At 31.3% G+C, this 26126-nt stretch overlaps 3 protein-coding genes across 6 annotated transcripts; all 3 read left to right on the top strand.

The window, feature by feature from the left end:
* The first annotated feature begins 885 nt into the window (after window positions 1-885).
* Window positions 886-10708, top strand: LOC131939903 (uncharacterized protein KIAA0930 homolog). 4 transcript variants are annotated; one of them, XR_009386492.1, is made up of 11 exons: window positions 886-999; window positions 1786-1943; window positions 2088-2192; window positions 2355-2432; window positions 2875-2976; window positions 3687-3827; window positions 4163-4363; window positions 5090-5264; window positions 6718-6867; window positions 7441-7648; window positions 7988-10708. XR_009386492.1 is itself a non-coding variant. In XM_059298436.1 (10 exons), the coding sequence occupies exons 1-10, from the start codon at window positions 894-896 to the stop codon at window positions 7479-7481; spliced, it is 1242 nt and encodes a 413-aa protein (XP_059154419.1). In that variant the 5' UTR covers window positions 886-893; the 3' UTR covers window positions 7482-10708. The 4 variants fall into 4 exon arrangements, 2 of the variants coding, with proteins under 2 accessions (XP_059154419.1, XP_059154418.1); XM_059298436.1 differs by having other exon boundaries at window positions 5090-5249; window positions 7441-10708; XM_059298435.1 differs by having other exon boundaries at window positions 7441-10708.
* Window positions 10709-14135: 3427 nt separating this feature from the next.
* On the top strand, window positions 14136-19248 carry LOC131939909 (SAP30-binding protein). The gene is made up of 11 exons (XM_059298447.1): window positions 14136-14189; window positions 15200-15660; window positions 15786-15871; window positions 16112-16154; window positions 16487-16575; window positions 16796-16887; window positions 17259-17319; window positions 17484-17535; window positions 17735-17793; window positions 17973-18033; window positions 18233-19248. The coding sequence occupies exons 2-11, from the start codon at window positions 15216-15218 to the stop codon at window positions 18418-18420; spliced, it is 1176 nt and encodes a 391-aa protein (XP_059154430.1). The 5' UTR covers window positions 14136-14189; window positions 15200-15215; the 3' UTR covers window positions 18421-19248.
* A 1149-nt stretch (window positions 19249-20397) lies between these two features.
* LOC131939900 (uncharacterized) lies at window positions 20398-26050 on the top strand. The gene is made up of 9 exons (XM_059298434.1): window positions 20398-20581; window positions 21058-21210; window positions 22222-22327; window positions 22953-23013; window positions 23964-24076; window positions 24501-24538; window positions 24673-24826; window positions 25091-25206; window positions 25509-26050. Exons 1-9 carry the CDS (start codon window positions 20501-20503, stop codon window positions 25821-25823), a joined length of 1137 nt encoding a protein of 378 aa, XP_059154417.1. The 5' UTR covers window positions 20398-20500; the 3' UTR covers window positions 25824-26050.
* The last annotated feature ends 76 nt before the right edge of the window (window positions 26051-26126 follow it).

The following is a 26126-nucleotide window of genomic DNA, read 5'->3' as shown; positions in this document are numbered from 1 at the left end:
TCTCGAGTTCGAACCCTCGGGCAGATGAGGCTCGTTAGCTGGGGACAGCGACTCTTCTAGGAGAGATAACTCCAAAATTAAACAACTGCTGCCTTGTAGATTGTTCTTGGTTGGACAAAGGCTATGGAAGCAAATCCAAAAAGAAAAGCAGGCTTAAATCGGAGTCAATGGCCTCAATGGCGCATAACCAGTTGACACGTACCGCTTAATTGTGTTGGAGGCGTGGTTGAGTCGGCAAAAAGCTCATGGTTGATAAATTCGAACAAAGTCTCGAGTTCAAACCCATTGGCAGATAAATCTCGATCCCCTTCAACACTAATAATTAAGAACGAAGAAGAAGAAGAAGTTCATTGACTTATCTGTTAATCAAAATACTCAACAAGCCTTTATTCCTCTCTAAATTCATCAGTTGGAGTCACCCCCCCCCCCGGATGGTAGCTTTAAAGGGGTGCTCAGTTAATAGTAAAGATGGTTATCTAAAGTCAGTTATTAATACAGGTGGATTAACTCTTATTAATCATTAATTGAACTGGCAAAAGCATTTTCTTCTATATATTTTGTAATTTTTCGTCATGGTGTCATCCCCTAAATGGTGTCACCCGGTGCGGTCCGCACCCCCTGCCCCCCCCCCCCCCCCCTTCGCGACGCATCTGGGTCTACTTGAATTATGCCTAGATTAGATCAGAAAACAATTAATCCCACTGACTAGTTTATCCATGTTTTACGCGATTCGTTTAATATCCGCGAAAAATAATCAAATTAAGCCTAACAATGAGAACGATCTTATGTGGAGGTGTGTCTTACATATAAATAGCACGATTGGATAGTCCCTATCTTTAAAAAAACATTAGCCATGGTCATGTGATTTTTGTGTTCCCTATTAAATAGTAAAGATGGCGGAAGCTATTATTGAAAACAAACCAGAGGGTTTTCTGCAGAGACTTTTAAAAAAAATTGGAGAAGAAAGAAGGCGTAGCGGTAAAGGCATAGTGGATGCAGGTATTATAAATATGGACACGAAATTTAAAAAATGTAATTAACTGCTGATGAATGTCTAGAGTATGATGAGTAATGCCCAGTGGAGTAAAGATCAGTAAGCGAACCGCTGGTGTGGAACGATCGCTTTGCTGTAAATTTAAAGTAAATTAGTGTAAATTAGTGTAAAATGTAAAAATGCTGTGTATGTCACTGTATGTGACTGTGTGCAGTTGAGTGAGAGTAACTTTAAACAGAGTAGTGACTCAGAAGTAAACAAATCATTAGTCTTTAATTGCATTTTAAAATTTTAAGATTTGACTGTCTCTAGTCTAGAATCTAGAATCTAGATTTTGTCTAATTAATTGACATTGTAATTGAATAGAATAGTGAATAGTAAAATTTAAGTAGACTGTTTAAGATTAGATTAAAATAAAAATAAAAAAGGTGGTAGTCTAGATCTACTAGATTCTAGATGTAGTTACTAGTTACTAAACTAGTTAGATCTAGAATCCTAACTAGTAGTTACCTACTCTAGCAGTAGCAGTCACCTACTTTCCTACACATAGCCACCTAGCCTAGTCCTAGTGTTTAGTTAGTATTCAGTAGGCCTATTTAATACTTTTAAAAAAAATACTAACAAGGGCGAGCACTTTTAGTATTGACAGAGAATACATGCAATATTCACTAGACTAGAAAAAAAATGTACTTCAATGTAAACATTGATTAGAAAGTTGCAAGATGATTATTTAAAAATAAAAATATATTTACATTCTACACTCTACACTTTAAAAAAAAAATTTTTTTCAGAAAACGGATTTGAGTTGTTAAATACTAATCAATTCTGGCCAGACATATTTTCACAATATTATTTGAATGGTGGGTCTTCACCAGATGACTGCAGGGATGATATGTTGTTTTATATTCGTAAAAATCCAGAGCTTAAAACAAAACATGGTCTTATACAGGTACTACAATATAAAGAGCCATATATATATATATATATATATACCTATATTTTTCTAAGGTTTTATTAAATATGATAGTGCCTACATATTTTGCTATGCATTAATAAAAATTAAAATGTTAAAAAGGTGAATTTTTTTCTGTAGCCTTTAGTGGAGGTGTACAGACGAGACTCTAAACGTCTTCCTGCGTTAGATGAACCTACAATTGATTGGGAAGAAACAGTTTATTTAAATTTAATTTTACATCAGGTAAGATGTACTGGTTAGCTTTTTACGTGACATTTTATGGCAGATTTTAAGTATAATTAAAGTTAAAGGGTCATCCATTTATTGTGTCAATAAGGGGAGGATTTTGAAAATTTTAATTTAGATTGGATGTGATAAATAAATGGCCTCTAATATTTTTTTCAGTTTGAATATACATTGACATGTGGTTTGTGTACAAGAACAGACGAAAATAACTTACAGATTTTAAAAAAGTTTTCACAGGTATAAGAAAATAAACTAAACAGTTATTTGAAAATAAGTTATAAGAAAATAAACAGATAAAAAATGAAAAGTTTATTTCATTTTATGCACTAAACAGTTATTTGAAATTCTTTAATATTATAGGAATAAAAGTGTAATATTGTTTTCAAAATTTGTTGCATTATAGCTATATTATTCATCATAAAAGATATTCATTATGTTGAAGATAATTAAATCAACTTAAGTAAAAACAATTGTCTTTGCGATTAGTGTCAGGGCATATTAATTTTTTCTGTGATTAATTTTTCAAATGTGAATACAATTTTGAAGTAAAAAATAAATAAAAAATAATGCCAGTTCTCTGTGTATGCTGAAACATATTTAAACATTTTAAAAAAAAACTTAAATGGTTAAAACTGACTCTAATAAATAATTGTGTTTTGTTTTTATTTTTATCTTGCAGAGAGTTTATCCAAGTCCAAGCAGGAGGTCAATGGATAGTAAAGGAACACATGAAGAAATCACATATCCTAATATATTTTTCACTGTGGATGATTTTGAAGAGGTTTGCTTGATATGAATTTCAGTATTGCTCTCAGTAGCTTAGACTATAAGTCGAATATTTTCCATCACAACATCCTGCTTTTTGTATATTGATCATCATCATTTCTATGGACCCTTTGTGGAACACAGGCATACAACCTCTCCATTATACTCCGTTTTGGGTGATTCCTGATAGTTAGATCCTTGGCATGATGTGTATAGATATACTATCACAAGTATCAAATAAATACCACAAGAGATGGATGAGTAGAGTTCATCTCTTACGTTAGCTGTGATATGGATGTCATATCCCTTTTATTTTCCCCTATTTTGTTCATGTGTATTCCTTATAACACCTAGAGTTTTGAGCTTGAAATTTGGAATAGACCTTTTGTTTTATAATCATGGGCTCTTGCAACCCAACCTCACCACACTGCCATAAGAATTTACCTTGTTGCTTATCTTAGGTGGGGGATAGCCTAGCCTAGCGGTATAGCGCTAGACTAGTAATTTGAAAGTCTTGAGTTTGAATCCGGGTTCAAATCAGTAAAACGTCCCTCGAGTCCACCCAGCTCTGATGGGTACCTAACTCATGTTAGGGAAAGTAAAGGCGGCTGGGCATAGTGCTGACTACACTATCCCTTAATATGCTGAGGTTACAGAAACAGGTGAACACTACTTCATTTGCCTCATAGGCCATTAGATTTGAAAAACTACTTTTTTTTATCTTAGGTATTTCAAGATATGATTGTTCGTGACAGTGAAAGCGTAGCCGTTGAGTTAACAGCCAATGACAAGCAGGGATCATTTAATGGTGTTTTATTCCTAGGTTCTGTCAAATATGATGCATTGAAGCGGGTCTATGATTCAAGGGTAATTATAGTTTAATTATTTAATTAAATTTTTTTTTAAAGAGATATTGATGTTAAATAAAATTGTGTTGCCTACCAAAATTCAACATTTCTTTCAGTTTAAGGCAAGCTTAACACAAAAATTAATCTTTTTTAAAAGCAGTGATGTAAAAAAAAATGTGTTTCTTACTGGAATTCAACACATTTCTTTTATATAGATTAAGCCAAATACAAAAATTAGTACAAAGATTTTCCTTATAAAATTTGACATTTCTTCTATTTAAAGACAAGCCTAAGGAAAAATTAAACATAGAGAATTAGTTTCCTACTAAAGTTTGTAATTTCTTTTGTTCAAAGGCAAGTCTAACACAAAAGTTGACACAAAGAATGTCAATGGGGCTAATAAAAAACAAAAAGAGGGTAGAGTTCATGAAGATGAGAGGGCCTAGAGGAAAAGGCTGTGCTGAAATGGCCGTCAGTAGGCTTAAAGGATCTGGGCCAGAAACACCGGACCTAGAAAACTTTCCCGTGGGGGACTTTGACAATGGGGAACAAGAGGTAATTTACTTTGCAGCAGATCTTTGTTAAGTATGGAGATTTTTCCTCCACTGTTCCATTTGTAGTAGATCTTTGTTAAGTATGGAGATTTTTCCTTCACTGTTCCATTTGTAGTAGATCTTTGTTAAGTAGATTTTTTCTTCACTGTTCCATTTGTAGTAGATCTTTGTTAAGTATGGAGATTTTTCCTTCACTGTTCCATTTGTAGTAGATCTTTGTTAAGTATGGAGATTTTTCCTTTACTGTTCCATTTGTAGTAGATCTTTGTTAAGTATGGAGATTTTTCCTTCACTGTTTCATTAGTAATAGATTTTTGTTAAGTATGGAGATTTTTCCTTCACTGTTCCATTTGTAGTAGATCTTTGTTAAGTAGATTTTTCCTTCACTGTTTCATTAGTAATAGATCTTTGTTAAGTATGGAGATTTTTCCTTCACTGTTTCATTAGTAATAGATCTTTGTTAAGTATGGAGATTTTTCCTTCACTGTTCCATTTGTAGTAGATCTTTGTTAAGTATGGAGATTTTTCCTTCACTGTTTCATTAGTAATAGATCTTTGTTAAGTATGTAGATTTTTCCTTCACTGTTCCATTTGTAGTAGATCTTTGTTAAGAAGGATATGTTGAGACAATGTACCAGTTTGCTTTTAAAAATGTTATCCCTTAAATTTATATTATGAAATAACAGGGTAACAAAATGCATTGTTTATATATTCCAAAAAACTATAGGACCAGTATTCTCAAAGAAGAATGAGTGATCCGAGTCAAGGGATCACAAATTATGTACGCGGCAGCTTTCGACGTGCCCTTAGTATGAAAAAGTCCCGCTCAGATACAGGGAGTGTTGACACAGGGAACGCTGATGAGGATGAAACAGAGGTGGAGGCAGGTACATTACAGGACGGTATGGGGATAAAGTTCCTTTCCTTTTCTGACCCAATAGCGTGGACCTCAGTGTTGGAATGTTTTTTCTGCTAGACTCATGTTCGTTGTTTTTCAAAATTTGTTTGCTAAAAGAAATACTCATAACTTTTTATTTTTTATTAAATGGTAAGTACTTAGTTGACAAAGTTAATTTATTTGTATATCTTTTATCCAAAATTTACATAGTTATCTTTGGTTTTGCAATTTTAAATTAAAAATCATAGTGCACTATTTAAAAAAAAAGATTTAATAGTTATAGATTTATATTTTAGTTTACATTTACATTTTTTTCCCTTATAATCCAACATTTTTTTTACTTCCTCTGAATAATAATAGTTTAAATTAAATTGTTTCCATTTATCCCCATTTGGTTGATGTTTCTGCCTGAATTTCATGGGAAATGCAGTAAGGTGTTCAGTGTTCCTCACTCTTTCATAAGCTTGTCAATTGCTATAAAAAGCAGCTTATGCAAAAGGATGTTAATACTCTAATATTACTGCAGTTTTTATGCTTTTGGTGTACCATTCAAATGAAGTATGTGCTACTGCATGTGTCATATAATTCAGCATCCAAATTTGTAATTCATTTTAACTTATTGATTTTATTTATTATAATAGGGCAATGCAAATATCTTAAATTAAACGTTACATACTTTAATGAAGTCTTGAAGGTTTGTAGAATATCACTTCATTAAGTTTTAAAATGTACTCAATATATTTTGTTAGTATTGGCAAAATGTAAATTTAAAAGATCTGACTGACAAATATCATGCACTTTTTTAAGCATGGCTAATAGTTATTCCTTTTATTACCCATATTAAGATTAGTTTATCTTTAATGATTTTATTTTAATGATAGACAATAAGTATCCTATATTTAAAGTCTGAATTTTCTGTAGAAAGTTAAGTTTCATATTTATTCTGTAAAAACTTAAGTACATGTAATAAAATGTTTTAATTTTGAGTATTTTTAAGTATAATTAAGCAATTATTAATAATCTTACCCTTAACTCAAAAGAATCTCTTCAAACATTGGATTGCACTAAAAACATTATTTCAGATTCATGGAGTATTAGCTGTTTTACTTTTGCATAATGTGGATTAGCCAGTTTTGTATATGATAATAGCTAGTATTGCTGGTAATGATAATTAAACATTAAAGCTCACCCTTAGCCCAATCTGAAAAATAAAAGCTCTGCTTGGTTGAAATCTGAAATGTTTTCAACCCAAGGTCTTATATGCTTTGAATTTTAAAAAAATGTAGGGCCTAATCCTCACAGATCCGGTCTGTAACAAAATATTTTCTCACAGATTTTATCTGCTGAACTACTGTAACAAAATATTTTCTCACAGATTTTATCTGCTGAACTGTAACAAAATATTTTCTACCACAGATTTTATCTGCCTCTCCGTAACAAAATATTTTCTCCAACAGAACTAGCAGAGAGTGAGCATTACAATGGGTTTTGGGGCAAGTCTTTCGGCCAAGCGTGGCATTGGTTTAAAGAAAAAAAGAGAGCCTCTTCTGTAGCCTTAAATGCTAACCTCACCTACGTCATGTTACCTTGGCACAGAATTATTGCAGGTATTATGCTAGTTATTTTTTGTATTCAGATTACTCTGGATTAAGTTATCCATAATTTTTAATAAGATTTAAACTTTTACAATGTTCTTCAAATTGATTCCAACACCATTACCTAACTTAAAACAATATAAAGTTTAAAGACATCTGTAACCATAAAAAATTCACATTATGTTATTTTAATACTCATAATCTACAAACTAACCTACAGCATATATTTTCCAATGGTTTTCAGTGCAATATATTAAAAAAGTTGTATTTTCATTATGCACTTCACTTCACAACAAGTGTTTGCTTACATCTAGAATTACATTCAACTTGTTTTTTAAAAAGTAATAATCCTCAATTCAGGGCAATATAAGGGTTGATTTTGATAATTATGTTTTAAGTTATGTGTTTACACAGGCTTTTTTTTGTTTTGTTTTATCACGGTAGTTAAAATAGATTTTTTCATTTTTTTTTTAGTTACAGTGGTTGAAATGAGATTTTCTTCATTATTTTATTTACATTAGTTGAATTATTTTTTAAATTCTTTTGTTTTATTACAATGGTTAAAATGAGAATTTATTTTTCCAGATTTGTTGGATGAGCAACAGAAACCTGTTCTTACACACTGACAGTTGTTTCAGTTGTCATCAAGTCAGGTTCAACCTCGTGGCAGTATGTAATGAATCAGGTTCAACCTTATAGTAGTATGTAATGAATCAGGTTCAACCTTATAGCACTAGCAGTATGTAATGAATCAGGTTCAACCTTATAGCACTAACAGTATGTAACAAGTCAGGTTCAACCTCGTAGCAGTATGTAACAAATCAGGTTCAAATTTAAAGCAGTATGTAACAAAAGAGTTTCAAACTTGTAGCAGTATGTAATGAATCAGGTTCAACCTTATAGCAGTATGTAATGAATCAGGTTCAACCTTATAGCAGTATGTAATGAATAAGGTTCAACCTCATAGCAGTATGTATTAAGTCAGGTTCAACCTCTTAGCATGTAACAAGTCAGGTTTATTAATGTAGTTGTATGTAATGAATCAGGTTCAACTTCATAGCAGTACGTAATGAATTAGGTTTAACCTCATAGCAGTATGTATTAAGTCAGGTTCAACCTCACAGTATGTCAGGTTTAATTATGTAATTCATAGTCATCTTGGATGGTCCCAGTGTTCAATGTTGGCTCAATTGTATGGTAGTTTATAATTAGTTCTACAAAAATGCAGGGAAAAGATTATATACTTTTTGTTTAAAAAGTTATTGTGAATTTAGCAAAATGTATCATTAAAATTACGTATCATCATGTAATTTACTGACTATACATGTGCATAATGTATTTCATTTCATGTTGGCAGATAATGATATACTCTTCTACTTAAATAAATTTTACTGTTTAATAAGTTTCAGCATTAAAGCTTGTTGATAACTTTTTAATGTAATAGTTTATATTAATTAGAAAGATGCTGTTGTTTCTAAATTTGCATTTTTAATTGTTAAATTGAAGTAAATTTGAATCCCAGTTAAGATAAATAATGCTGAACAAGTTTTTTTTGTTAAAATAAATTCTTAATTTTTTAGTATTTATATTCTCATGAACAATTATTTTTGGCTAAGCCGCTGATTGATAAAAACTTGGATTTAGTAAGAATGAGAATAATCTCAAAGAATTATAAGAAAATAAAACCTAGTTATTCTAAGAAATTAGAACTTGTATTACTAATACATTACCGGCACGCCAAACTTAAGGTTTATCAAATTCTAAGAACGATTTTTAATTTATTTGTTCATTTTAATTTTAATCTACTGATGTGTAAATTTACTTTAAGATGAAACAACTGTAAATGAATTTCCTTTAACGATATAATCTGAGATGAAGCCTTCCAGTTACAAAAGTTATACATTTTATGACATTTTTTAAGTTAACATACATTTTCAGGAATAGATAAGCCACCATTCCAAATTCATTTGTAGATGATTTTAGGAACAAATATATTTATCCTTTACATAAGGCAGCAGTTAGTGTTTTTCTTAATGAGTCATAGTCTAAATAAGAGTTGAACAATTTTCATACTTGTCAGTTGAAAGTAACTAAAATGGTCAGAAATAACTTGGCCAGACAAGTTTATAATTACAATGTGGTCCATTTCATTATGGCTTCATATAAACAAAAGTACCATTGTGTTTATAACATAATGGCCATCTATTAAGTTAAGTTTTACTCACTTACATATTTTTTAAATAGCTACACTTCATACTAATGCATGCTATTGTAATAACACTACTATATTGAAACCAGTATTATGGCTGTATAAATGAGCTAAAACTTTAGTCAGATGTAGTTTATGTTTGCTCTGTAAGTCTGCATTTAGGTACTTTTTGTTGTTGATGTGTAAAAGCTAGTATCTTAAAGTCATTCCATTGTTATCTTTTGTAAAACATGTTACTTAAAACATGTTACATAATTTTACTCCATCGTGTTTTAAAAGTGTGCTGTTTTATTTTAAGTGCATGGTTTCGTAAACTGTTTTATGCTGGAAATGTTTAATATTTTCATCAAATAACCAGCAAGCGAAATGAATCTTGTATATCATGAAATGTTTGTATTCAGACCAATTAATCTGCAAATCGGTGCTGTCCACGGACCAACAGTTTGAGAAAGACTGATTGAGAATAAAGAGTTAATGTCATCCATCTACAGTGTCACGCAAGTCTCTTTAGAAGGATCAAATGTATCTCTTTTATTTGTTATAAGGAAGTTTTACTAAGTAAAAAGTGGGGAAATGTAAAATCAATATTTGTTTTGAAATAGTTTCTACATAAACCCGTTTAAATTAACTTATTTGATGTAAAAATATAATTTTCAGTGCAGCTATTAAAAAATGTTGTGACAAAAAAAATGTTTCTCTCTCCTCAAAACAGGTTGCATATCATTGGAAAAGTCTACCTGTACAATTATATTTCAAATAGATTGTTTCAACTAATGACCATATAGATAACGAGCATTTACTTACCACCAAATACTGCCACTATAAATTGCTTGATTACAAATGTGAACAATGATATAAAAGATCAGTCATTTATTGTAAAGCATTTTTTAATAAATTGCCACCCATTCTCCACACTTCTGTTGTATACATTATCATGTTAGCTGTCTACTCTGCTATACTTCATTTACCTTGCTATACTGTAAGCTGCTAATTAAACATTTTAAACGATCCCACCATATCTAAATTGTCATTGTAAATATTTGAGCCCCCATGTAATATAGTGGAAAATATTGGATAGATTTTTAATCAATTCTCTCTGTGTATGTTAAACTAAATTTAGTCAATTTAAATTACATTACCATTACAGTTAATAAATAAAATGCACTTCTATAGGAGTCATTTTAATTTTTAATTATTTATACAATAAATATATATTTACTGTATATAATAAATTGTCTTTAAATCTTTTAGTCTTTGAATGTTTTCATTATTGATCTCGTCTATTTATGAAAAGGCTTGGACTTAGGAAAAAACAATATTAAGTTGCTATTAAATTAATTTTCTTTCTTATAAATGAGCTCCTAGAAATTAAGTTTATGTTTAATCTGGTGATATATTTTTCTTTTTTTGATCAGTTTAAAAATTTATCTGTTTATTCATGGTGTAAATAGAATTGTAAATTATTTTTGTGCAATAAGTGTCAGAGAGCATTGTGGTACAGATTCAAGTTGTTAATCTCTTTTTACTTTGTCAAGATCTTGATATTTTTTTCCCAACATTACTTTAATATCATCACACTTTGGTTCTTTGCTTTTTACAACCTTGTGTTTAAGATTATCTAGATTTTCTCTAAATCCTTTTGAAACAAAGTCACTTTATTTTTTAGATTGATTTTTCAGCCTTCTGATTTGAGAAGTTTTGTTTTACTTTTTCAATTATTCAACATTTTTTTAAAATGATTTACAACTTTATCTTTATAGTACCTTCATTCTTTGTTAACCTAATTTATAAGATTTTATTATTTAAATATTTTTCAGGCTATCTTCTTCGTTTCTAATCTTGTATTTAATTGTATGTTTTTAATCATTCTTTTTATATTGTCTTTCATTTTTTATCATTTGGTTAGGTTTATTTTTTCAATAATATTATAAGTAAAAAAATTAGATTTTACAATAAGAGTGTAATAATGGCTGTTACCATGTACATTCTGTTGATTGTCAAATTGAAAAGAATCTTAAGTTTTTTAATTTGTTAAATTGTGACTGGAAAACTTGATATGAGAGTAAATTATCTTTAAAATGTTTTGTAATTATTGTTATGAGTTCATGAACATAAAAAACAATTTTTTTAAAAAAAAGCTTCCAAATGCTACTTAAAAAGATGTAATTGTCATTTATATTATTAATTACCATAGCTTACTTTTAAATTATTTAAAAAAATCAAAACTTGTGAATTTTAGAAACATTGTTAGGATGTACTTTACTGTGATTATCATTTTATTGTTAGCTATGTTATTTAAAAGTTACGAAAGTATACAACTTAATTATAATAAAATAGTGGTGATGCTTGTTTAAAAATCTTGAAGTCACTTCTTATAACATTTTAAAATCAGGGGACAGAAAATATGTAATTTAGAATTTTAGGTCTTAATTCTAGCACAAAAATGTGACTAAATAATTTAAATACATACTTTAGGTGTGACATTTTCTAAAATATTTTTTTTATTACAATTTGGGTGTAATTAAAAATGTACACGTGTACACTGGTTTACTGTTCTGTTACTGAGTTCAAAAATTCAAATATAATTCCAATTATTGCAATTTATTTTTAAACTTGCTTTCTGATTGTCCTTTACAGATGTTTTGAGTTGCCAACTTCTAAAAATGTGGAATGTGATAGTGTTCCTCTTCTATACTTACTTTTATTCCTACCATCGTTGTACGAGAATAATTTATTTGTATATTTATTACTGTAACATTGCTTTGTATGCATAATTTGATTATATTTTATTTTTCAAATGAACACCAAGTATGTTCTTGAAATAGATTTGCTGATATAAAAACTATAAGAGAAAATTTGTTGCATTATTTTGTTTTGGATGATTCTTGGATTGCTTTTCTATTTATATTCCCATTGATCAATTCATTTGAGAGGCTCTAGTTTACACACTTATCTGTTTTAAAAAGTACTTTTTTAAAAACTTTCTTTAGAATAAAAACAAACTTATAATGTAGAACATAGTGCTATACAGTATACCCAGCATGTTTAGTTTAGGTTATGTGTTTTAAAATCATGTCTATAGTACTACACAGTGACTGTGTAAGTAAATGTTTACAAAAGGGCTTTAAATTAACAATGATTTTTAGCAGAGAGAAACAAATCAAACATGTCACTTACAATATTTCTAACTTAGGTTTGTTCAAAATTCACCTGCTTTGCTAAGCTAGTCCAAAATTTTAAGATCACTGCTTATATTATAACAATTGCATAAAAGATGTTGAAGGTATTATGTGATGCCATAAATTATAATTATAATAAAATAATTTGTCAGGAGGGACGACAGGCAAACCTAACCTAACATAAGTTTAAAAGCATGGTCGAATAGTAGAGCTTACGATTGCTTTCCTGAAAGTCTCAAGTTCTAATCCCAGGCTTGAGTCAGTTAGACATCCCTGAGTCCACCTAGCTCTGATGGGTACCTGACTCACATTAGGAAAACAAAGGCAGCTGGGTATAGTGCTGACCACACTATACCATTGTATGCTGGGGTCATTGAAACATATGAACTCTACTTCATCTGCCCCATGTGTCTTGGGCACAAACGGGAAAAGATGATAATGTTACAATCAGTTTAAAATAAAAAGTAAAATACCATTTTGAACCTGATGGTCCATGGGGTAGGTGAAGTAGAGGTTACCTGTTTCTGTGACCTTGGCATAAGAAGGGATAGTGTAGTCAGTACTATGCCCAGCTGCCTTTATTGTCCCTAATGTGAGTTTGGTGAACTCTGATGTATTTCTGACACAAACCCGAGATTTGAACTCGAGGCTTTCAGGTTAGCAGCTTTACATTCTACCAACCAACTACGCCATCCCACTCACTCAATTTAGCCTAGTTAAATTTCATTCAACCAATATGGTTGTATCTTTAAACATATTAAAACTTAATTCTCACTGAATTCTACAGTATGGGACAGTAGTGTTATTAACATTTAATACATGTTAATATGATCATATGTAATTTTTTATATTTTATAGTACCAAAGACAGCAGAGGTTTTTTTTATGGGGGTGCTACAGATGACACCATATAGGGGGGGAGGGTGACACCATGGCAAAATTTTAAGTTGCAAAATATATATAAGAAATATGCTTCTTGCCAGTTCAATTAATGATTAATTAGAGTGAGTCCACCTTTATTAATAACTAACTATAGATAAGCATCTTTACTATTAAGTGTAAAAAGTTCCCTTTCAAACCTGACGGGCAAGTGAAGTAGAGTTCACTTGTTTCTGTGACCTCAGCATATGAAGAGATAGTGTGGTCATCACTATGCCCAGCCGCCTTTACTTTTCCTAACGTGAGTTAGGTACCCATCAGAGTTGGGTGGACTCGGGGACGGTCTACTGACTTGAACCCGTATTCGAGCTCAAGACTTACGGGTTAGCAGTCCAGCTCTCTACCACTAGACCACTCCGCCCCCTACTATTAACTGTATACACTTTAAAACTATCACCCAGAGGGAGGGGGGGGTGTGTGATACCAACTACGAAATTACAAAATTTACAGAGGAAAAAAGGTTTTGTTGAGCATATTGAATAACTGATAAGCCAATCAACGAGGGAGGGGGGGGGGGGGGTAACACCAAAATCTAATAATTTACGATGAAAACGATGCTTTTTCCACATGAATTAAGTGTTGGGTTAATATAATGTGTGCACAAATTGACGCCATTAGGCAAAATGGTAGGGGTAACACCAATTGCAACAATATATATAGGCCTATATGTATATAAATATATATATATATATATATTATATATAGGTATATATATATTATTAACTGAATGCATTCTTTTGTGTATTATAATTAATTTTCTAATTATTTTTCATTTCCCTGTGATAAATATATAGGCCTATAAAAATAAATTAAGCTAAGAAAAAATAATAACTTGGAGCAACTATGTATATTATATTGCCATTAATTATTTAATAAAAACTTGTAAAACTTAATTTGTTTTGTAGGTATTTATAAAATTTTATTTAAGGGGAGCTAATGGGAGTTGATTAAACCAGGTAATTCGCTTCCGGTGATTTTAAGACGTGTTGTTTACGTTTGAAAAAACAGGTTGACTTTCTTTATATTTAAATAAAAGAACTAGACATTTTAAACTTAAGTTAAATGAAATTTTCAAAAGTTGTAATGTTAAAGTGTTTTTTGATAAATAGCCTAGATCGAGATCTGTGTGCTTCAAAATTATTGTAACCATTATTTGGATCTACCAAACTCAAGTTGCAAATCTTAATCTGTCCTGTAGTGTGTCTGTGTCTCACTGACTCAAGTGACTACTGACCGTCTGTGTCTCAGTCCAGCTCAAATTTTTCAAATCTCAGCCACTCTCAGATGATGTTCAGTTACATAACATGACACACTGTTTTTGAAATAGATCTAGTTACTAGTTATTGACTCACCGTAAAATAACTAAAACTCAATCTTGAATCTAGAATCTAGATCTAGCTTAACTTACGTTAGATTAGATTGGCTAGATCTAGAATCTAGTTCTATTCTAGAGTAGCTCAGTAGATACAGTAGATAGATACTATTAGATACTGACTGTAGATACGATACTAGATTTGTGACTAGATAAATTACATTCAGAGCTCAGAGTGTATGCTGGATGTGTTATCAGTGTCCAATTGGCCAATAATGGCACAATGTTTGTGAATAAACAGAGCCTATTTAATAAATAATGGAATCTTCTTAAAATTAAAAAGGAGTGTTTCTGTTCACCCCTCCCCAAATTAACTGGTAGACTAATTAATTAATAATATATTATATTTAGTCCCTAAATAATTTAAAAAATAGGCAAGGCCTAGTGCCTAGTAAATACAATTAATATCACTTGCTAAACTATGTCTACTCATTAACCCACCTATTTAAGTATTTTCATAAGAGTTTTGTCAGTCATAAAAGTAAAAGTAATACTAAACAATAGGCCTACTCCTTGCTTTTTTTCCGATAATAGTTCAAGTGACCATGTCAAGATCTAATCTATAGATTATGCCTAACAAAGCAATTACGTTCTCAATAAACTGTTATAGCTTTCAGCTACTTTATTTAAATCTTTCTTTTTACAGAAGCCAGTTTATAAGAATGATGCGACATGACAGCAACTCAATTATATCATCCCTTCAAATGGACTATGCAGACTCAGATGAAGAAGAAAACGACTCCAAGAACAATTCTAAAAACAATCCAAATGATTTTGCTTTAGACGATGCTAAAATGGAAGAAGAAACACATGATTCTGTTTCTGGGGAGATTCCATTTGAATCACAAATGACTTACCTCGAAAAAGACACTGACAAAGTCTCCCCAGCCACAGAAAGAGATAGTGAAGATAAAAGTGAAGCAAGAAAAGAACCAGAAGTGAGTCCAGCTGAGCTTATATCTGATGATGAGGATGGTCACACACACAGTCAACAGCGCCACCGTCACTCCCCACACATATCAGAATTTAATAGGAGGTTAGCAGTCTCCGACGCAGTTAATACAGATTCTCCCTCCAGTCAAGGGTCAGTGAAACCGGGAAAGAAAGGTACTGTCAGACATCACAATGTTTCAATTATTTATATGTATTTTTATTCAATTGATAATTATAAATTAATTTAATTATAAATTTAGGCTTTTCTTTGGTTTAATAAATATTCTCATTATTTTTAGCTACGCGCTTGGTATCTTATGGTCCAGATGAAGACCTGGATGAAAATAGCTCAAGTGAAGAGATTGAAGAAGAGGAAACCCCAGAGGTAAATAAATTTCTACTTTTCCATTCATTTGTATTCTGTTTTTTTTTTTTTGTTTATTTCCAACGATGCAAAACATTTCTCTTTTTTTTTTTTTTGACATGGTATCTCATATTTATGTTTTTGTTTACAGCTGATTTTTTAAAAATTGTCTTTAAAAAGTCTAAAATTTAGGGAAACAATGTATGATTTTAATAATTGATGATCGTAACATTCATTTTTATTTTTAACTTTTATTTCCAGCTGAGTGATTCAAACAGTCCAGAACTCACATCCACAGATGCTTGTAAGTAGTGTTGTCTTTAAAATATAAAAATGTCTTTTTAAAAAGAGAAATAACAGCTAAAATTCAGTTACTAACACTAACATTACTGAAATGCAAAAGTGTCTGAAACTCATGCTACTTCCCCCGTCCATCCCTAGGACTAGGATGCCTTTCTTATCCAAAATAATTGTCAATGGTTGAGCAACACATTAATGCAATTATGATTTGATAACTTTTAAAATTTGAATTTTATCACTTTATCTAATAAGGAAAAAAGTATATTTGCTTTTAACTAAATACTGTGTTGTGTTATCTATCTCACTCAATATTTTATTTACCTTCGATTTCTAAAGCTATACTTTCGAGAAGCGTCCAGAATATGGCTAGTGATGATATTAAAATCCCACCAGAACCTACAGGAAAATGTTCTGTCCAGTTACAGGTTAGTTAATTTGAATCTTGGTTTTCATTTTCTATTTAATATTTTGTTATATTATTAGAATCAATAAATTACATATGCAATTGCCTTCGTGTATACTGTTTTTGTTACAGAAAAAGGTTCAAGACTTGCATGAATAAATTTTAATTTTCAGTTATTTTTAAAAAAATGAAACAGACATTTACATGTTTAAAGGTCTTTGTGTAAACTATTTCTGTTACAGAAAAAAATTGAAGACATGTATGAAAGAATGAGAAGAGAGGGGCTTGATTTGAATAGGGCTATACAGAGCAAAAAGAATTTTAGGAATCCCAGGTAATTAAATTGTCTTTGTGTATCAGAAAGTCATCATAGGAATTCACAAGGAATTCCTCATAGAATTAATCATTTAATGATATCATATAAGTTAATAAACTTCTCATAATGGGATGTCTTTAAAGAATACAGCAAAGCTGCTGAATATACTACTAAAACTGTATGCCAGTAAATTTTCAGTAACATTTCTTTTTCACTATGTGTTTAACTTAACTATAATTGATTTAATGAAAGGCTGTTCAATGCATGACCATTCAGAATTTCAATATAGAAATTCTTTTTCTCCATAGATCTTTTTGCTTGTCTATACTTTTTATATTTTATTACATCAATTGTGTATATATTTTCATGATGCAATTTTATATTTACAGTATTTATGAAAAACTTATAGACTATTGTCACATTGATGAGAAAGGAACAAATTTCCCACCTGTAAGTTGAAGTTTTTCAGTCATTAAAATAAAGTTATTTATTGTCCGACCTAGTGAAATTGAGTGTAAAAAGATGAATTTAAAAAATTAATGGATGGTCAACTTTTTGATGGTGTATTTCTGTTTTCTTCTAACTTATTAAAAGTTATTAATTTTTTTCTTTAGGAAATATATGACCCTCATATATGGGGAAAAGAGTCATTCTATGATGAGTTAGGTAAGTTTTTCAGTGTCATTTGGTAATCTCTTTAGGTTATGAACATAATAGGTTTTACCCAGATATCACTTATATATAACTCAATAATGACTTATTAAATTGTAGAATAACTCACTCCTTTACTTCATTTTGAAGTATTTTTGATACTGATATCTTTTTAATAATACCGATTTTTAACACTTTAATGAATTTCTTGCAGATAAGCTACAAAGAAAAGATATGGAACGAAGAGAGAAGGAAAAGAAGGAAAGAACTAAAGTAAGTTTTTATGTTGAGAAAAATTAACTTTTTTTAATATTTTGCAAAGAAAACATTTTTCTTTTAGGTCTTTAAAATATTTAATTATTTTTGCTAGCATTTAATCTAAAAACATGGCCTACAGGCTTTAAAAGTAAGGTTTTAAAATAAAGATTCGTTTTTATTTCTTTCTTGTTAAGATTGAATTTATGACGGGCACAAAGAAACCAGCTTCTGCAGATGGAAGTGTTGGTCCTTCAGGTAAGTTAAGTCTTTTCACCTTCAATGTTTGATCTTATCTGTATATATATATGGTATTTTTAAGTTCTAAAAATCTAAGATTTTGCTATGTGGACTTCTCCACCTTGAATATATGAATGTGATATTTAAACTTCTAGAAAAATCGATCTTGGTATTTGAAATGCTTATTAAGTGTAAAAATCTTTCAATATTGTTGCAGATGAGAAAAAGAGAAAGACAAAATGGGATGCCCAGCCAGCAAGTATTATTCATGTTTCCAAAATCCCATCAGCCTCACAGAATCCAGGTGTTGTTAATCTGACAGCTATGGCCACAGGTACAAAAGCCACCATCATTCCAGCAGTTGGGTCATTATCTAAAAAACCTTCATCATCGTCAGGGAAATAAAAAATAATTTTTTTTTTACAAACTGTTTAGAATTTATTGCATTTTTAAGGCAGAGTTAAGCATTTCACCAGAATGTGGTGTTTTTAGTTACTGCATTGACATATTTACCTTAATATCAGGTAAATTAAAAAAAAAAATTTGTTGAAAAGCACAAGACAGTATAGTATAGCTTCAAATCTGTCATAACTTTAAATGTTACAATAATATATGAACTGGGTTGTTTTGTTTTGGTTGATTAATGGAAGCCAAAATATTTAACTGTGTTATGTCACAGACTGACATAAAGGATGAAACTTTTGAGGTGTAAATACAGTGATGTGATTATGGCAAGGCACAAAGGTTGGCATATATTTGTCCTCCCTACCCCCATGTGCTGGAATCTGAATATCTATGTGACTAAATATCCAGTGCTAAAGATGTTTTATTTAAATTTTTTTAGCTTTTCTATAATCATAATTTTGGTGTGAACAGAAGAGAAGTATTTTTTTAAAATTACATGTTTAAAGTAAAATATCATTTTAACATTTATTTGAAAAAATTAAGATTTTCTAAAAAAATTTTTGTTTCTGAAGTAAAATGTAATAGCTTTGCCAGCACAAAATGTAGTGTACCATATGTTATGCTTAATTAAGCATTTGTAAATATTCTCAATTATCAAGACATATTACTGTACATATAGTTATAGAACCTAATGAAAATAAGGCAATAATGTCATTTTGTTTGTCCATGTGTAAGCTTTATTGAAAATATATCTGATGAAATACACCTTGTTGTTGCGACTCTGTAATTAGTGTAAAGTCAACTCATTTTTATGAAACCAATAAAAAAAAGAGAAATTTGAAAAATGTTTTTGTGTTGTTAATGTACTTGAAAGTTAAAGCTTAGCAAGAAAGTGTCTTAAGTTGTTAAAAGAAATAATTTTGGTGATACAATTTTCAAGAGTTGAAGCCATCGACAAGTGACAAGAAGCCAGTTTCCCCCAGCCAGACACTTTTAGGTAATGGAAAAATATGTTTACATAGTACTGTATCTTACTGCTGCTTACCCACAGCTTTTGTACTGTGGCACACAGTCTCATGTAATGGGAAGATTTATTTACATAGTGCTTTATATTGTTATAAACAGTTCTTCATGGTAAGACATACCAGTTTGTATTTTTAAATAACATTGGATTTTTAAATTATAGCTCCCATATTACTTTTTAAAGTAATTTAGCTCTAAACCTGTCTGGATTAATTTTTTTTTAATGTTTAGTTCAAGTTTAAAAAGTGAAAGAAAGTAGGTCTTTGCATGACAAAATGTTTTAAGGTTCCTGAAATAAGTAGATCTAAGTGGTAGAGCATTTTGACTCAATTTGGCAGAGGTTGATTGTTTTTTAACGGGAAAAAAAACTATATTTTAATATGATTTAAATATAGATTCTAGATCTAGTTAATAAAAGTGTTTTAATAGGGAACTGCATTATATAATAAACTTATTTTAAAAGCCCAAATGCCTTTTTATTCCGCTAAACCCATTTTTTTATCAACCAAAAATTAATACGCCCCCCCCCCTATCATAACGTATCACACATAAAACCTAGATTACAGGTGCGTTTGACTTTCATTATATCAATGACACCCTCCCCTGTATATAAATTATTATCACTCAAATTAGCGTAGGCTGCAAATGGGGTGGGGGGAAGGGAGATTAAAAGTGAAGAAACTTTAAAAGTTTAACGAGGTGTGCCATAATAAATGCGAATCAAATTTACGCTTAAAAAATACTAAACTCAATAAGTTCGATTATAATATGATATATTTAAAAAATAATTAAATCAATTATGCATTATAAATGTTTTAACTTTAAAAAATTACACTGTAATATACTGCTCTAAAATAATTTAGTTAGGCCCCTATTTTTGCTTGGCGCGAGATTAAGTAAAAATTAGGAATATCCAAAAACTATATATTCTGTGCTCTGATTGTGCCACCACCCTCGAAAGAGTCGATATACTTAGACCAAAAATCTAACACTGACATTATTGATTAATTGATTATTCACTATTATTTAAGAATAATAATTCATTTAGCCCACCACAATGTGTGACTACGAATCAATAAGGATAAAAAATTTAGAAGACAACCGTCGAGTTTTGGCTTCATTTGGTCTTTTGGACCCGGTAGTTACAAAAAAAAAATGATTTTTTATTTCATTGTATTTTTGTATTGTTCTAGATCTAGATTCCTGATCTACTATCATGATCTAGTCTAGATCTAGGCCTGATCAGTTTTTTTAACTAGTATCTAGATCTAGAGTCTAGTATTTTTAGTGAGAAAGGCATCCTGTGGGGAGGGGGGAAGTAGCATGGCCATGAGTTTCAGACACTTTTGCATTTCAGTTATGTTAGTAGGGCCTAACTGAATTTTAGCTGTTATTTCTCTTTTTAAAAAGACATTATTTTTAACTGTAATAATAGAATTGATAAATATAGGCCTACTGAATAAATATTTTAGGAAGCAATTGTACTTCAAAATAAAATCAATTGGAGTTTTGAGTGGGTGGATAAGATGAGATCTGGATTTTTGTGAATATTAGTTTAATTTTAATTAGCCTATCTATAGGCATTAGGTTATATTTTAAATTTTTTTATTTCAGTTCAAATCTCTGCCTCGTGTTATCAGACAAAAAAATGTTTCAAAACCTACAAGTACAAAGAAAAATGAGAGGAAAAGGCCAGCACCAGCTGATGATATTATCGGTGGTTCATTGTATGGATCCAGACGCAAATCTGCAAGGCTACAAGGACAGGTTGGAATATTCACACACTCTGGGGCTTTTTGTTCTACTGGGAATTTCAAGAGGGGGGGGGGGGGGGGGGGGGGGGTTAACACTTATTGCTATAGTTCTAACTAAATATCTTTTATGATTTTAATTTATTTACTTTTTTATTTTGAACTCGTAGTTTACTTTTAACAAAGTGTGACAGAACCAATTTCTTCTCTAAATCAGTGTCTATTAAAGACACAATTCCGACATTCTCTTCAAAAAGAGGTGTTAAGCTATTCCTAGTAAACTAAATGCTAAATAACTTGCTAATGCTATCCCAAACCTGAACCTAAGTCCCAGTGGCGTAGCGAGGTCTGGTGTCACCCGGAGCGGCACTTAATGGTGTCACCCCCTCAGAGGTCCCCTTACCGGGGACAAATTTTTAATTTGCACCCTTCCCCCCTCAAACTTCCCCCCCCCCCCCCCCCCCCCCATACTATTTTTTGCCTTGGTGTCACCGCCCCAAATAGTGTCACCCGGTGCGGTCCGCACCCCCCCCCCCCCCCTCTGCTAAGTCCTACCACAGCCTTAACCCTAGTTTCTGACCCTAACAATTAATCTGATTTCACAGTTCTTCTAACAACCTGCTTTCAGAAGAGTCTGTTGTTTGACACTGGTAACACCAATCCTCAACTTTGTACTATAAATTATGAACTCTTATTCCTTACTCTAGTACTGGTTCATTAACTGATTTACTTTTAAGTACCCTGGATTGTAACTGTAATTAATCAGCTGATGACTTTAATTTGTTACAAAACTATTTGGATGATATATGAATATAATGGCAAGGCTTATTGACAAATGGGCTTCTCTCCCCCACACTTCACGATTTAATGACCTAAAGATTAATTGAACATTTAAAAATAATTTATTTTATTTTACATTTTATAATCCAGTAGAGGACAAATGTGTCACAAAATGGGATAGTCTAATATTGAAAGCTTTTTCAAGTAGGCCATATCATTTATTGATGAAGATTTCATTAAATTTTAGGTTCCCAATTTGGATGCAGTAAACTTTGTTGATAATGATGAAGAAGAAACTGAACGCCCACAAAAATTACAAGCTAACAGACCAAACTTTTATGGTGCAGTTCCTGGTTAGTGATATATTTTTATAAATTTATTCGTTAAAGAATTTACAGCTTTATTGTTCATCTCTGTTGTAATTAGTCCAGGTTGGGTTGAACCCCAGTGGTTTGGTGGAGTTCAAGACACACAACCGATTTATATGAATCATGATTGAATTTTGTCAGTGTGGACAATAGAATTCTAAGAAGGGTTTGTTGAATAAGTAAATGAAACTAATTGTTCAGTACCTCCAAAAATGTTAAGAACCACTTAATTCATCTGTACTAGAAATCAGCAAGAAATATACTCCTTATTTTTTAAATATTTATAGTGACTGAAAATGGAATAAAATTATAGGTTGGAGATTTAAAAGGAATGTATTGAACTAATATCCTTCTTAAGTCATACTAATATATTTCAGTTGTTAAATTTCACCCCTTATTCATGTTGAATAGTTATGTAAACAGAAAGTTATATCACATATCACTTTCTGTTTACATTGCTATTTTAGTAACAACGCCTGCTTCTATCCCCTCTACATGTTGAATAGTTGTATCCAAGAAACATGAACTAGGCCTACACCATTATTTAGCCTCAGTTTTTATTATAAGTTAAATAATTCAAATTTTTACTATCAGATTATAAAACTTTCAGGAGTTGAAGTTGGTACAACGTGGCTGACACGCATGGAATGTTGCAGAGATGGGATACATAGGTGTGTAGGTTTTAAAACTAGTCTCCCCACAATCCAACACATTAACTTCTTTCTGTTCCTTTTTACTCACTTATGAGCTTAATACTGAGGACATACCTAAACCAGTGAACTTTATCGCTGGATATTTTCTTCACTTCAGACCATTTCAATCCAACATCTCCCATCTCCCTTTGAAAAGATCTTTTCCAGTAGGTCTTTCTTTCTTTCTATGGCTCATTCACCAAGTGTTATTTTAAGTCCTGATAGTTTACCAATCAATCTCTCACTTACTTTCCAATTCATTATTTTTAAGTTATGTTTGTCTACATGGGGCTGGGTAGTCAAATGGTAGAGCATTTGTTTGAAAGTCTCAAGTTTGGGTCTAAGAGTCCCAAGCAAGTCCCTGAGTCCACCCAACTCAGATGGTTACCTGACTTACTTTAGGAAAGTAAAGGCAGCTGGGTATAGTGCTGACCACACCATCCCTTCATATGCTGAAGTCATAGTCATGTCCTTTGGGCTGCCAGGTCTGAAAGGGAACTTTTCTTCTTTCTATGTATATCTACAGCACATTAGCTCTATAATTGTTAAAATATCAGTCATCGGTTAGGGGTCGGCCTGGTCGAGTCGTTAAAGCTCATGGTTGCTAAACCGAAAAGTCTCGAGTTCGAACCCTCAGGCAGATGAGGCTCGTTAGCTGGGGACAGCCACTCTTCTAGGAGAGAAAACTCCAAAATCAAACAACTGCTGCCTTGTAGTTGGTTCTTGGTTGGACAAAGGCTATGGAAGCAAATCCAAAAAGAAAAGCAGGCTGAAATCGGAGTTGATAGCCTCAATGGTGCACAACCAGTTGAGTAGCGCACAACCAGTTGACACGTATCCTTAATTGTGTTGGAGGGGATCCCTTCCAACACTAAAATTAAGAACGAAGAAGAAGTCATCAGTTCATAACTTTTCTGTTGTTCTTGTAGGCCAACTGTTGCTGGTATTCACGGGGGTGAAAACGGAGCCTACTCCATAGCTCTGTCAGGAGGTTATGAAGATGATGTCGACCTTGGAGAATGTTTTACCTACACCGGAGAAGGTGAGTAAATGAGAAAAAATTTACACAGAATACTTACTTGATTATCTAGCTTTGTTTTTGTATATTGTAATATGTATTATTTGGGGTTAAATTGTTTGAAAATGAACCCTGAATAACTTTTCCAAAGGGATCTGAATATTGGTTGAAAGATGCATAGATAAGTAAACATTTTCTGCAAAATGTCTGCTCCTTCATTGAAATGTTTTTAAAATGCTCATTTAGATTTATTCATTGTTTGATTGTGATACATATTGAATTGCATAGCCAAAGGATGATACATCTAGTATGTCAGAAGAATGTATTGTAAAAATGTAATCAGTACAGGTCCATTAAATACAAAAGCTATATTACATCAAGCATTTGAACAGAGATAATATCAAATAATAAAAATGTTTGCTTTATAATTTAAAACCTTTTTCTCCAGGGGGTAGAGATTTGAAAGGCACTAAAGCTAACCCTAAGGTAACATATTTTTTATGTACACATTTAATAACAGTTACCTTAAAAATTCAATATTTCCTTTTGTGTATTCACGCCTATAATTTATTACCTCTATCCTAATTTGTTGAATTAAATATACCACATAATTTCTACAGAACCTACGTACAGCTCCGCAGTCAAAAGATCAAACATTAACCAGAGGCAATTTAGCTCTTAACAGAAATGTGGAAACTAAAAATCCTGTACGTGTTATCAGAGGCTACAAACTGGACAGTCCATTTGCTCCTGAAGAGGGGTACAGATATGATGGTAACTTGTTTGTTTCTTTAAATTTTCATTCAAATTTTTAAAAAAATCATCATTTATTTAATTAAGGATAATTTTTTTGTTTGCTTAGAGTGTTAAAATTTTTAAAAATGCAACTTCTATTATTTCACCACAGTCATAATGAATTTATCCAAATGAAAATTATTAATATTAACTAGATGCATGATTTTATGTTTTATATCATGAGTGGCTACTGTACCAAAAATTGAAGTTTAGAGTGACTTCCCTTTATCTCATATTTTCTAGGCCTGTACACAGTTGAGAAATGCTGGTTCACTACAGGTCTGTCTGGCTATGGAGTTTGGAAATTTGCTTTAAAACGCTGTGATGACCAAGCACCCCCGCCTTGGCATTTTTCCACGGTAATTTCTGCTGACATTTATTAGTTAGTGGAGTTTGAAGAGGCCTTAATAAAAATTATCATTTAGACAGAAAGTAGCTTAAAGGCAAGTTCGGGAACTGAAAATTTGGGGGAGGGGGGGGGGGGGGCGGAAAGACATTGTGGTAAAATAAAACGTTTAAAAAAAAATCTGACTTCTTAAAAATTAAATTCTTAATCTCTTTTTGTTATATTTGTCAGTTTCAATATATTTCAGCTGCACAGTACAAGTTTTTTAAAAAAGATTACAGTAAATACATGATATGTCAATTTAAACTTTTTTAGGCACCTGGATCACCACATAAATCTTCAGGAAAAACCCAAGATAAAACCTCCAATGAAAGCCAAGATGAAGATTCAACCTCAGGTGACAATAATGAAGCCTCGGCAACCAAGTGTGATAAAAAATTAGATGAAACTCCAACCCCGGGTGATGATAAAAAACAAAATGAAACCTCAGCAACCAAGTATGATAAAAACTTAGATGAAACTCCAACCCCGGGTGATGATAAAAAACAAAATGAAACCTCAGCATCTAATGGCGATAAAAACATTGATGAAACAAATGGTGACTCAGCTGATGAAAGAAGTGAAGATTAGCTCGTTAACTTATCTCAAATATTTTTTAAATAAAATGTTTTATTTTTACTTAATGTAATCAAAGGTTCATTCCTGTATATACAAATATTTTAAGATACTGTGTATGTATGATCAAACTGGCAGCTAACCAGTTGAAGCATTTTTTAGATAATTTTTAAAAATATTTTAAGATTTTTAAAATATACTTTTTTAAGTTTCTTCGGATGAAATGGTATGTTTATACAAGTACCAGCAATAAATTTTTATATTTTTTTGTAACAGATTTGTTTTTTTTTCTTTGTTGATGTGTAAAAATGTGCATAC

Source organism: Physella acuta, unplaced genomic scaffold, assembly GCF_028476545.2.
Source record: "Physella acuta isolate Inbredline_101_S28 unplaced genomic scaffold, ASM2847654v3 ptg000300l, whole genome shotgun sequence".
In the NCBI taxonomy this organism is placed as follows: Eukaryota; Metazoa; Mollusca; class Gastropoda; family Physidae; genus Physella; species Physella acuta.
This window is presented reverse-complemented; position numbering and strand designations above follow the sequence as displayed.